This window comes from Chanodichthys erythropterus, chromosome 4, assembly GCF_024489055.1.
Source record: "Chanodichthys erythropterus isolate Z2021 chromosome 4, ASM2448905v1, whole genome shotgun sequence".
NCBI classification, from domain to species: domain Eukaryota; kingdom Metazoa; phylum Chordata; class Actinopteri; order Cypriniformes; family Xenocyprididae; genus Chanodichthys; species Chanodichthys erythropterus.
Window position 1 is genome coordinate 9,197,583 of NC_090224.1, and position 14,043 is coordinate 9,211,625.

At 36.0% G+C, this 14,043-nt stretch overlaps 1 protein-coding gene across 6 annotated transcripts; it reads left to right on the plus strand.

The window, feature by feature from the left end:
- Window positions 1–1,000: 1,000 nt before the first annotated feature.
- cep43 (centrosomal protein 43) lies at window positions 1,001–13,976 on the plus strand. 6 transcript variants are annotated; one of them, XM_067383969.1, is made up of 21 exons: window positions 1,001–1,123; window positions 1,768–1,821; window positions 1,928–1,982; window positions 2,760–2,848; window positions 3,032–3,169; window positions 3,266–3,298; window positions 3,960–4,016; window positions 4,282–4,352; window positions 4,727–4,788; window positions 4,936–4,997; window positions 5,103–5,183; window positions 6,113–6,175; window positions 7,446–7,657; window positions 8,804–8,872; window positions 9,067–9,144; window positions 12,098–12,187; window positions 12,322–12,434; window positions 13,020–13,094; window positions 13,206–13,230; window positions 13,327–13,414; window positions 13,762–13,976. In XM_067383969.1, exons 1-21 carry the CDS (start codon window positions 1,040–1,042, stop codon window positions 13,834–13,836), a joined length of 1,674 nt encoding a protein of 557 aa, XP_067240070.1. In that variant the 5' UTR covers window positions 1,001–1,039; the 3' UTR covers window positions 13,837–13,976. The 6 variants fall into 6 exon arrangements, with proteins under 6 accessions (XP_067240070.1, XP_067240071.1, XP_067240073.1 ...); XM_067383970.1 differs by having other exon boundaries at window positions 9,070–9,144; XM_067383972.1 differs by lacking the exon at window positions 9,067–9,144.
- The last annotated feature ends 67 nt before the right edge of the window (window positions 13,977–14,043 follow it).

Below are 14,043 nucleotides of genomic sequence, written 5' to 3' on the forward strand. Positions count from 1 at the left end.
CTGTAGAGCACTCATGCTGCCCGAGACCATGACACTCCCACCACCATGCTTGACTGTAGGCAAGACACACTTGTCTTTGTACTCCTCACCTGATTGCCGCCACACACGCTTGACACTATCTGAACCAAAATAAGTTTATCTTGGTCTCATCAGACCACAGGATATGGTCTGCTTGTCTTCAGCAAACTGTTTACGGCTTTATTCTTTCATCTTTAGAAAAGGCTTCCTTCTGGGATGACAGCCATGCAGACCAGTTTGATGCAGTGTGCGGCGTATGGTCTGAGCACTGACAGACTGACCCCCCACCCCTTTAACCTCTGCAGCAATGCTGGCAGCACTCAAACATCTATTTCCCAAACACAACCTCTGAATATGACGCTGAGCACGTGCATTCAACTTCTTTGGTCGGCCATGGCGAGGCCTGTTCTGAGTGGAACCTATCCTGTTAAACCGCTGTATGGTCTCGGCCAGCATGCTGCAACTCAGTTTCAGGGTCTTGGCAATCTTCTTATAGCCTACGCCATCTTTATGTAGAGCAACAATTCTTTTTTTCAGATCCTCAGAGAGTTCTTTGCCATGAGGTGCCATGTTGAACTTCCAGTGACCAGTATGAGAGAGTGAGAGCGATAACACCAAATTTAACACACCTGCTCCCCACTCATACCTGAGACCTACGGAGAGAAAATGGCTAATTGGGCCCAATTTGGACATTTTCACATAGGGGTGTACTCACTTTTGTGGCCAGCAGTTTAGACATTAATGGCTGTGTGTTGAGTTATTTTGAGGGGACAGCAAATTTACACTGTTATACAAGCTGTACACTCACTGCTTTACATTGTAGCAAAGTGTCATTTCTTCAGTGTTGTCACATGAAAAGATATAATAAAATATTTACAAAAATGTGAGGGGTGTACTCACTTCTGTGAGACACTGTACATGGCAGCACGAGCAAATGTCCACGAAGAACCTATTTGTAATACCGTCGACAGCCGCCAGAGTGCGCTGGTTTCCAGCCTGGGTCACATGACGCAAATTGAAGATGTCTGCGACAGAAGAGGACACGGAACTCAGAGATCTACTGATCCAAAACTTGGAAAACAGTGGTGTTTTGAATAAAATCAAGGTATTTTTCTGCCTATTTCGAAACGCGTTTAAAGTCTTTATGAGGTGGGAATAATCCCTGTCTCTTACGGAACACGTTTCGTTTGCTAAGCACAATGTTTGTTAGCAGCATAGCATTGTGATGCTAAAGTTGTTATGGGAACAAATGGACAACAGCCACTGGTGTGACAACATTGAGTTATGACAGTGCGCCCTTGTCTAATTTTCCCTCATACCACTAAATGTGAGACCTACAGTGTCATTGTTGTATTAATATAATATATAAATCCGCTGTATTAATATTAAACTAATCATGCTTTTAGTTAACCGGCAAAGTCTGCAAAAGTCTTGATTTATCTTTTTGGGCAAGGTGAGGGAGCCATTTAAAATTATCACAATACAAATTATCAGGTTTAACCTGTAATATAATTGTTTTAATCCGCTATATATAATAGTTATATAAATATAAATAGTTATATAATAGATAAAATAGTTATACCGTATTTGTACATAATAGTGTTTCTTTATTGACTCTTTATTGTAGCTAAAGTGTCACCTCTGCAGTTTGAGCTGTACTGGTCCTTTGAGCCTGTTTGGTGCTGTACTGTTATAAATATGTCTGAATAAAGGACATATGGACTGACGATAGGTCTCTGTGGTTTACAGGCAGAGCTGCGTGCAGCTGTTTTTCTTGCCTTGGAGGAGCAGGACAAAGTTGAGGTAATTATAAGTAGTTTATCTTAATGCTGTTACATTAATTGTATGTTTTTGCATGTATGCTATGCAAGATTCAACGTGTCATTTAGATGTCAACTCTTTTGACTAGAATAAAACTCCTCTTGTGAATGAAAACCTGAAAAAGTCCCTCAACACAAAGGATGGTAAGTTTGGATTCTGTAAATGGCCTTTATCTATTATTTTTTTCTGTCTTGGTTTGATGATGACAACACTACACGACTTTTTAAAATCTGAACAGAAAACAGTCTGCATGATACACTTGCGGTCTTTGTAAATTGTTAGAGAGAGAAACTTTTGGGCATCAGACCAGCATAACACGCTACCAGACTTTGATGTTTTTCTGAACTCATGCAGAAATGTGCTGCTCATTGCTAGAAGACGCATGACAAATGAAAGCAATATCAAACATGTTTAAATCCTCCAACTGGATGGAATCATAGTTTGAAGTAAAAAAAACAGTTTTTGAAACTAGCATTGACTCCTTCAGTTGGGGCAAAATAAAGTGTATTCCAGCCTTTAATTTTTTTACTTTATTTATTTTTTTTTAATTTTTTTTTTTATTTTACTTTATTTTATTTATAAACTTTATATATATATATATATATATATATATATATATATATATATATATATATATATATATATATATATATAAAATCCATATTAAAAATCTATTTATCTTATGCTTTTTCATTTTCAACCAATTTAAAGGCCCGGGATGAATTATGTTTATAAAATGAGAAAACAAGGCAGAAAAAAATACTAATAAATTATCCATTCTTTTCTAAACTGTAGGCAAGGCATTACAAGATTCAGACTTTTTTTATTTAACAATATTGTTTATTTAATAATATATTTTTTTCTCCAAATGTTTGCTTTGGCAAATTATACATATTCAGTATGTCTTACTCTTCTTGCAGGGCGCTTGGTAGCAGGTCTTATCACTGACTTCCTGCAAGTCTTCAACTTAGACTTCACTCTCGCTGTGTTTCAACCTGAAATTAGCACGGTACGTCATGTAATACGCAACACTGTCATATATATGTAGTAAGGTCTGAAGTTCATTCAAAAATTCATGCACATGTGTTCTAATATCTTTTTTGATTGATTGAGTTGAATGTGATATACTGTGTCCTCTGTGACCTCAAATCTCTTTCATCTGAGCTAACTTACCCTACTATGTGTTGTTCAGCTGAATGGGCTCGACAGTCGCGAAACTCTGTCTAAAGAGCTTGGCATCTCTGAATCGGAGGTGAATAAAAACACCCCTCTCCTGCTAGAGTTAGTGAAGAGGGGCCGGCACAAGGACAAGACCTCCATTTTCACTGAGGTGAACTTTGATGCTCTGCATTTCAGCCAGTCTGATCAATCTATGCCTTTCAGAATGAGTGACACTTTCTCTTTCTCTCCTGTCTTCTTTTGTCAGGGAGATCGGGTGACTGAGAGAACTTTTCCCAAGGTACTTTACCACCGCTATATGGCTCAGGCCCAGTCCATATGTTATCTGTCTAGATCTCTCTGTAACCTGTTTTTGCACCCACACGTACAGTAAGCACAGGTAGGGTTTGATGCACTCTCAGGAGCAGATCCAGTCACAGACTAGTAATAGTGCTAACCCAGTTATTTCACTGTGGTTGGAGAGCACATCTTGGGTTGATTCATATCACCGGTTTACCCCCACATCACAAACCCCAGGCAATTTATTCAGGTCACACAAGGGAAGCATGATGTAAATGAACATCTTTAAGTGGTGCTGCAAAAAAAGGTTTTCCTGTTAAGATACTTGTGCAAAACAAGCTTGTCCTACTTCTAGTCTTTTTGTCTTGTTTTGCGGGCACTTTACGTGCATTTGTTTAATCACGCCACTAGCGCTGCATGACTTCTGTCATGTTAGATGAGAGTTTGAACACTATAGTCTCATGGTTGTACATTGTGATCTTGTGTTTTGTTTTTAGGTGCTCAATGTGATTACCCCAAACATGTAATTAGTATGACAAATGTATATGAAAATAACAAATATACAATTTTATATTCATTTTAAATAATGCTTAATAGATAAATATAGATTTTTTTTAGCGTAATCTGCAATGATTGTATTAATGTTTGTGGATGGTGTTTAGGAATTGCTGCCACGTCAAATTGCTGATGCCCGAAAGAAATTTGACAGCCATGATAAGGTAACTTTTGTTTTTTATTATTGTTTTTTTATAATAACTTTATAATTAATACAATGTATCACATAATATATAGTGATAATTTTTTTAAATAATAAGTATCCATTACCTTTTAGTTATTTTATGAATCATTTGAAAATAATAAACCATTGCAGTTATTATAATAATTTGTTAATTAATCACCAAAAGATTAAATAAATATAAAAACATAAGTGAGTGTTCAATTATTTATTTATTTATTTTTTAATCTTTTGATTTGATTTCACAGAACAGAAGTGGTGAGATCAACAGAGATGCAGTTATTGGCATTTTTGTGGATCTTTTCCCCCAGTTCAGCAGGTTTGTTTCATCATTGTGGACTCTGAATGCCATGAACTCTAGGAAATTTCTGAACTTACTGGTGCTGAAACCCTAATTTATGTAACGACTGAAAGTGTTGCCATCTTCCCACATTGTTGGTTTGCTCTTCTGTAATCATGTCTGGTTGAGGTATTTGTCGTTGTGGTCATGGCCTTTCTCTTGCCTTTGGAACAGAGTGTATTTCTGCATACAAATCTGAATATAGGTCTTTTAATGTGAAGCTCATTATAAAAGATAAATAGATAAGAGTACTTATTGTACTATAGTTTTAGCCTAGTACATTTCTGTTGCAGTTGCTATATATTGCCACATATTTCACTAATTTGATTATTTTCATATCTGCAAATAAAAAGAAATGTGCTGGACAGTTACATCACCGAGGAACTCAGAGCCAAAGGCAAGGACACAAGCAATAGTAAGTATTTGTGATCTCGTTAAGTTGTCCACCATTATAGGGGTGCAAATTTTTGGACATTTCTTGTGTCAGTCTTATCATTCATTGTAATAGTTGCTAATGAAATTTTATCTTCCCCTTCTTTCTGTTTTCTATAACTTTACGTAGCTATAGACTTTCAGGACCTCCTGGGAATGTACAAATGCTTCTTCATACAGTGTCGGAGTGTGGTAAGCGACCATAAACGCATTCTGTTTTGTTTTAGCTTTTAGCTTTTTTTTTTTTTTTTTTTGTGATGTCTGTTGTAATACCAAGCTCTGTAATGTCCTTTATAGGTTACCAGTGAGAGTAGCGACGCACTTTACTCCTCAAGTAAAGCTGCTGAAGATAGAATCATTTCATCTTCCGTCAGCAAGGTAAACTGACTTCCTGTCTTTCTGTGTTTGTTTCTCTGTCTCTGCTTATCTTTTTCTCACACACTTTCCTCTCACCTTCGGTCAAGATTATAATCTCTGATCTTTTTCTGTATTTCAAATATCAGTTGTTTTTTGTCATGGCTAATATTCTGTCTTTCACATACCTGTATATTTATGAAAAAAATAACTTTGAGACCACAAAGCCAAAGCTGGCTTTTGTTAGCCTTTTATGTGCAAATCCCGCAATATGTTATCAAAGATTTCTGTTTTATTGCACGCACAATTTTCATCTTGTTCTTACTTTCATTTCATTCAGCCCATTTAGTTTAACACCAGAACATCAGTTGTTTTATGAATCGACGATGCGTGATGTAGTGATGGGTAGCAGTGTTTCCTCTGTGATTTATCAGCATATCTTATATCATTCATCTAGATGGTGGGTGATGTACAATAGTAATTTCATGCGTTCATTGTATTTTGACTCACAAAGGGGAAAGGGGTTTTACCATAGTGCTGGCAAGTGCCTTTGACCTGACAGAATGTCATGTCACACAACAAGATGATTGTTATAAATTACGCGTATATTATACATGCCCTCACTAGATTTTTTTTGGTATTCTATTATATGTATATATTCTACTTTATAAATAAATATATATATATATATATATATATATATATATATATATATATATATATATATATATATAACAAAAAACAAAACAAACAAAATGAAAATGAATATAAAAAGTCTATTAATTCTTATAAATTCATTCCATCTTCCCATGTTCCTCACAGTAACATTATGTATTTTTTTGCATTATGTGTTTATTTTTTCACTCATCTCCATCCAAATCCGTGTATTATTTAGTGAGTCTAGCATGTCGTTGTTGTATAAGGGAAGCTGATGGTTGTATTCTGGTGCTCAGATACCCAGGTATAAAGGATTTGTTAAACACAGTTCAGCGCAGGAAGAAAAGGCTGACCCAAAGGTAAAGCACATGTGCGTCAGCTCTGACACAAGAGCTTTTGATCAGCTCAACCATGTGGCTTCCTTTAGGTCACATAAATGATTCACAAATGGGTAGTGTCTGCACACATTTGGCTGTTACTAGGTAGAAGTAACCGTCATGGTAAGATTAAGATTTGCGGTTCTTCCCATTAATGTTATGAGATGTGCAAGTGAAAGTTTATGTCCCAAGACCAAAGTTATTCCTTTGTATTCAAGATGGAGATGCAAAAAGTGCTTATATGTGTAATGGTGCTAAACGTAGCCCATGGTTGAATTGGAACCATCTTAGAACTTGATATAGTAGACTGGCTATTGCAGAGCAGATTTAAGCTCAACACAATACAAATGAGATCAGTCTTTCTCAGAAAGCTTTTAGGGCAAACATACTGACCAGGCTTTCGCTAATCACCCGTTACTACTTTGAAAATATTTTAATACTTACTAACACCTTTAACCAGTGGCTTCTAAAACTGTTAACCAGATTCAGCATGTATCGTCTAACCATTTACTTATGGATATGTACATTCATTCTGCAACATTTCATCTCAAGTAAAAACCTTCTTATGAAAGTTGTCCTATACAAAGTAATAGATCAATTTGTGAGTGGGTTGAATGACGCAGCATTTTTCTCAGAATATGTTGAATGCTGACATTGATGTGGGCATTTTGACTACCCACTGTTCTTGTAAATTAAATCAAATGTTCATTTCTTTTAATCTTTTAATCATCTATTAACAGGAAGTTCCAGGCAATTTTACTTGAGAATGTCATGTTTTAAAACTACACGGGTGTATGGGGACTTATTCTTCTTTGATTTCTTTTTTGGTTACACTTTATTTTACAATGCCGTAGTTACATTGTAATTACTCAAATAAGCACCGAGTACTATTAATTAACTACATGTACTTACTATAGAGGTAGGATTAGGGTTTGGTTTAGGATTAGTTACTTGTAATTATGCATAATGTACTGTTATTACTACAGTAAGTACATGTAGTAACGTGTAACTACGGCACTGTAAAATAAAGTGCTACCTCTTTTTTTTTTTATTGCTCATAATACACCACTCGTACACATTATGCACAACTTAATTATGGGATAAAGTTGGTTCCTAACTGAATCATACCAGTTGTAACTTTACATGAGCATTGCAGATGATGTTCATTGCTTATGTTGATCAGATGAAATCTGAAGCTTGTGGCCTTTTGATGTTATTACGGTATGTTGATTATATTGTGACTTTGCCATAGGCTGCAGATAGAAGACCTGGTGAAACACTAGGGTCTCAGAAGAACAGAGGGTCTGTTCAAGTGTCTGAAGGCTCAGAGGCGCTATTAGGTGATGGTAAAAACCTTCCCACCCCCCTGAGGAGAGCGCTGGAATTTGGACTGGAGGATGAGGATGAGGAAGGAGACTCATTCTTTGATGATCCTCTTCCTAAACCTCAGAAGACTTATGGCTGGTAAGATACCTTCACTAGGAGAAATCATCAATCATGGCTTCTCATGTAGACCGTTCAAACTGGCAAAGTAACAAGAAGTCATTCATTTTAAATGAAAGTTCGGAATTGGAGGTGACAAATTGTTGGTATTGAGGACTAGAAGTGCAACTTAAAGGAAAATGTGGAATGTGGTAATAATATATAAATCGCTGTTTAAATTGACAAATAACTAGACGTACTGTTTGAATATTTAATTCATGGTTGAAATGGTTAAATGTAACAATAAAATAATATAAAAAAAAAAAAGATAAATATTCCCAAGTTCCCAAGTGTAAATTTATTTTGTTGGCAGATAGAAAAGCATTTGGAAAAAGGATAAAGTAAATACTATCAATAAAAATAAAATTAAAATTTATTAAAAAAAAAAAATTTATTGTTACATACAATTAAATATTTATTTGACAGTTTGAAAAGTGATTTATTAAATTTTTTTTTTAATTAATACATTGATAATTGATTGCATTCCTAATCCTCCATATGTTGGAAACACAAGGCCTGTATGCAGTCTAACACCACGTCTACATTGGATGTGACCGTTGTCGCTTCACGCCGACTCCGCGACCCTTGCAAATCCATTTGTACTTTTTTCAGAAGTAGCACGAGCACTTAAAGTACGTCAGAAATAGAACGGGTTATATGCCGCATCTAGTGTAGACAGCATCACTTAATGGGTTCAGTTTGCTTGTCTCATGTTCAGTGTAGACACATTATAATGCATTTCAATAATGCGGGCAAGTAGAAATGCCTACTAGCAACCATGATCGCATTTATCACAGTCCTGGTTTGAGTCTCGTGGGAGCAGATTTCCATTCAGAGCTTTGAACAAGGACTGTTTCACTGCCCACATGCTCTATTGAGACTAAAAAGCAAATAAAAACGAAATGATCTAAACCATTTACACCTTTGATTGTAATTTCTGAAACCATCATCTGGGTTCGTTTTGTTTTTGAAGCACATAACTGTAGTTCATTTTTTACTATTTAAATATGATGGGCCTCACAGACCTCAAATAACTGCTCTTAGATAAATACAGAGAAGAGCTTGTGTTTTTCTGACCTGTATCTTCTCCTTTTCACTCATGCCTCTTAATGCTGCACGTGAAAACAGTGGTTTATCTTCAGCAGATAAACCTTATTCAGGACAGAGGCTTTCTGAAAAAAACTTTAGTCAAAAAGAGTAAGTACTTCCTTTTTTCTGTGTGCATTTGCATTTTTACCATGATTTTGACTATGACACATTACGGGTAGATCTTGGAGCTTTGTTGTATGTTGCACCTTGTCCCTATTTTGCTTTTTGTTCCTGTCGCTCTGTTTCTCTCACGCTCTTTCTGTAACCGTGTCTGTGCTCTGTCTGTGTTTCCCCCTCGTGAGAAGTCAGCACTGGCAGAGGGAAGGAAGCCTGTCAGGGCGATCCTTATCCCAAATGAGGAGGGGTACTAGCCTCAATGAGTGAGTGTGCATGGAGTGATTACACTGCCATTCAAGCCCACTGCATCCATCGTAACCTAAGGGTGCAAAGTCAGGCTGTTCATAAAGCAGCAGAATACAGTGGTCAGTCCTGTTTTAGAGAGCTAAATAAGATTACACACAGTTTGGTTATAAACAAGAGTAACAATCGTATTCAATAACTGAACTGCGTCCTTTAAATTTTCAAGACTCACAAATACGTTTTAGAGCTTGACTGATTAAATAATGACAAGTTTATTAATTAATGTCTTATTAACTGTGATAAGACTTTCCAATATTATAAACATTGATATTTACTTAAATTACAAGTGTTGTAATGCTATATCAATTATATATATACACACACTATTTGATCCACTCCTGTAAAATGTCATATGAACCAGGGGTGTACATTGCTATAAATGAATGAGAATTTTTTATGTTTTTGAAAGTCACTTATGCTCAACAAGGCTACATTTATTTAATCAAAAATACATTAAAACAGTAATACTGTGAAATATTATTCCATTTTAAAATATTTTTTAGTTAATTTAAAAATGTATTTTATTCTTGTGATGACAAAGCTGATCATTACTTCAGTCTTCAGTGTCACATGTTCCTTCAGAAATCATTCTAATATGCTGATTTGATGCTCAAGATTTATCATTATCATCAATATTAATAAGAAATGTTTCTTGAGCATCAAATCAGCATATATATATATAATATATATATGTGTATATATATATATGTGTATATTATTATTTTTTTCACAATTTTTTTATTCAAAGTTTTTCTAGAAGCTAGTAAAAAAGAAAATCAATTAAGAATCATTTGAAGGGCCAGATTTACAGCTTGCACCAGAGCAAACCTTTTGGTGTTAAACTACTGTCAGGATTTACTTAAGATGCGCAGTAAAAAAGTAGGCTTGGACAGTTATTTTTGCAGCTGACCTTATTGCATATGCATTTGTACGAGATTCCCTTTCAGACGCAAAAGGAGAGCTTTTATATAAATTATGCAACGTGATTTACTAAGATTTGCAGTAGTCAATTTTCTGGTATTTGCGGCATTATTTAATGTCAAAAAAACATGTCTTAACCCATTTGCACTTGACATGGCTGTGATGGGATGGAAGGGAGGGAATTTTCTCCACTCATGTTAATTTATTTGGAATGCCAGAGGAAGATGTTACCCGAACATATCTTTAGCCAAGCCACATTATTTTAAATTTGCTGCTTCTGTGTTGTTAGTAGATTACCCACACCTGATTATCATCGGCTCTGCTTGTTTGTGACCCTACGTTAATTTATGCCGCACAGATGGTAGATTGTGTTGGTCATAATGGAAATGAACTGGCTGCGTCTGTGTTTTTAAAGGTGCCCTAGAATTAAATATTGAAATTACCTTGGCATAGTTGAATAACAAGAGTTCAGTACATGGAAAAGACATACACTGAGTTTCATACTCCATTGTTTCCTCCTCCTTATATAAATCTAATTTGTTTAAAAGACCTCTGAAAAACAGGCGAATCTCAACATAACACCGATTGTTACATAACAGTCGGGGTGTACGCCCCCAATATTTGCATATGCCAGCCCATGATCAAGCCATTAGACAAGGGAAGAACGTCTGGATGTGCACAACAGAATCATCAGACTAGGTAAGCAAGCAAGAACAATAGCAAAAAATGGCAGATGGAGCGATAATAACTGACATGATCCATGATATCATGATATTTTTAGTGATATTTGTAAATTGTCTTTCTAAATGTTTCGTTAGCATGTTGCTAATGTACTGTTAAATGTGGTTAAAGTTACCATCGTTTCTTACTGTATTCACGGAGACAAGAGTCATCGCTATTTTCATTTTTAAACACTTGTGCATAAACACATCTTCATTCTTTATAAATCTCTCCAACAGTGTGTAATGTTAGCTTTAGCCACGGAGCACTATCAAACTCATTCAGAATCAAATGTAAACATCCAAATAAATACAATACTCACATGATCCGATGTATGCATGCAGCATGCATGACGACATCTTGTAAAGTTCCATTTTGAGGGTTATATTAGCTGTGTGAACTGGGTTTATGCTGTTCAAGGCAAGCGCGAGCTCCGGGGGAGGGGGAGCATGAGAATTAAAGGGGCCGCAACCTATATATCGTGCATAGTTAATGATGCCCCAAAATGAATTAAAAAAAAATCTATGGGGTATTTTGAGCTGAAATTTTACAGACACATTCAGGGGACACCTTATACTTATATTACATCTTTTAAAAAGAAGTTCTAGGGCACCTTTAATTTGAGCATTGCCAGTAGATCACCACTCCCATCGGTGCTTTATGGGATTGCGGTCACATGCTAATTTACCCTGTTTAGTAAATCTGGCTCTTAGAATCTTAAAATGATGATAATGATGATATTAAGAATCATAAAAATATCAATGACATAATTTGGCTTAGGTATTATTTTGCTAATGCTGCTTATATCACTTATTCCAGGTTGAGAATGCTTTTCGTTTAGATTAATAATATTGCCAAGTAATTTTTGGCAATATTAATGATTTTGAATTATGCTTGTATATTAATGACCCAGCCCAGACCTAGCGATGCTCCAGTACAGGACACATGACACCTCACCAAAAAATGCGGTTGTCAGTCCCAAACACTGCCTGTGTGAATGTAGCCATTGTCATACGTAGCCATTTCCTGATACTGTCAAAAAGAAACTCCCAATAACTGGTACCAAAATTACAAGCGTACTGCAGTGACTACAGCAATAATTGTGTTTTTTAAAGCCTTTACCTTTTATGCTTTTCGTTTCTTTCCTTCTCTGCATTTGTTCTGCATGTTTCCTATATATCTTTCTCTCTTAATGTCCCTGACCTTGTTCTTCTGGGTGTCGTGTATGTGTATGTGTCGATGAACATACAATGTTGCTCTGTCTGGCCTCAGCCTGTCTGCTATAGGCAGTGATAAAGAGGGAGATGGAAAGGACATGCTCTCTGACTGTGATAACAGGCCCAGCCCTGACTCTGAACTCAGGTGAGCTGGGCTAATTCCTGTCTGTCTCCTGCCATATAGTGTCCCTCTTCCTCCACTTCTCATTATATGGCTGTCAGCTCACTTTAGAAAGTTCATGCAGTCTCATTGAGAGTCTCATCCTGTCTGTTTTCCAGGAGAGAAGGCTCGGGCAGCAGTTTAGGATTCGCCACAGATGCGCAGCTAAAGAGCATGGGAGGATCCATCTCTGCTGAGAGCAGCCAAAAAGATCATTCATCTGACAAGAATGGTAGCAAGCCAGTTGTGAAATCAATCACAGTCATTCTTTCAAAAATGATTCTGGATTGATGGAAAATTTGACATGAACTCTGACTAAATCTGATTATTTAGAAGTGCAAACGAAGTCTGCATCAACATCCACCAAAAAAACTAAAAACTATGGCTTCAGAGAAGGGAAAAAAGTCTAAATATGCTTTATTTAGAATTTTTTAAAAACAGCATGACATGAAAGGATGAACTAAAACAAATGAACAAAGTCATGATCTAAATAGTTAAAGGGAATGAAATTATTTGCATAGAAATTAGGTCAGTCTGAACCATTTCCGTTACACAAAATGAAGAGCTGCTTCTGATATCGTTATACCCACAATTTCTATTTGTGGGAAGATCTGACGTATTTTAGTACGACATTAATGCATAATCTTTACACAGAATTTACCCCACCAAAGGTTTCCAAAAAAAATCTTAATTGATCATCAATCATCTGAGTCAGATCCTGACTTTATCAATTAAACTCACAAAGTGCATAAAGATTCCCCTAACTGTTACTACTTTGACTGTAATATTATCTTTTCTCCTTGATTTGTTGTCCTAGGTACGTCTAGTTCTAAAGATAAGGGTGTCAAAGATTTTCCCACACCAAATGAGAAAACCGGATCCCCTTTGCTAGGTAGGAACTCCTCAGTCATTATCGTTTTTTTCTTTAATGACTTAAACATCAAATCAAACAACTCTTCTAAACGTCACATCTCATTTCTCTTTTTCAAAAAACGCTTTGCAGATGACTATGACGATGACTTCAACAGGTAAAGACTGTGCCCATTAAGTGTTTCGCTGGTCCCATGCTATTTTGTTCAGTCTGAATCAAATGAAATGTTCTGATCTCTCTCGTTTCACTTCAGCCATCGTTCTGAAAACTCTAAGAGTGAAGTGAGCATCGATGAGGATATTGAGGAGGTTTCAATCGAGGGGCCTGACATCAGTGATAAGGTATCGTTGTCTCCATCCTCATTATTTGTGTTGACAATGCATCTTAAACCTTGTTTAAGGTCTTTGATCATTTTAAGGTAAACTATTCCATTAATAAGCTTGTAAAGAATGTCAGTTAATTATGGTCCCACTTCACAAGTCTATGTGAAGAGGGACAAATGTTAGCAGAGTGGCCTCATGGATAAGTGTCCATTGTGTAAAAGACAAGAAGTAATGGGAAAAGATGGGTGGTTTAAGAGGCCCAATGAGGCAGCAAGAGGAAGTGACTTAAGTATTATAACAGAAACAGTTTATCCTTGACCTTATCTCATAATTGAATTTAGTTTCTCTCACTCTTTTTCTTGTAGCTTGATGAAACCACTCAAGATGTGAGCGTCTCACAGATAAGTTTGGGTGCAGACTACATGGAAGATGTTGCTTAATACCTGTCAGTTCCTTGTTTTGTACTGTATGTATTTATGGATTTAGTTGACATAATAAATAATTAAGTACCGTCTGACTGTTGACTCTTCCTGTTTTTTTTATTATCATTACAAAAAAAAATGGAAGGACAGAAATGAAAGGATAGAAAGTTCTCAGTTTAAAAAAAATCAAAATCATTAAGTTGTGTAACAGTTTTAACATCAGTA

Coding starts and splice junctions, on each gene's coding strand:
- cep43 (XM_067383969.1), top strand. CDS start 1,040: ATGTCTGCGACAGAAGAGGACACGGAACTCAGAGATCTACTGATCCAA. Junction 6,176..7,445: donor AAGAAAAGGCTGACCCAAAG/GTAAAGCACATG, acceptor ACTTTGCCATAG/GCTGCAGATAGAAGACCTGG. Junction 7,658..8,803: donor CCTCAGAAGACTTATGGCTG/GTAAGATACCTT, acceptor ACGTGAAAACAG/TGGTTTATCTTCAGCAGATA.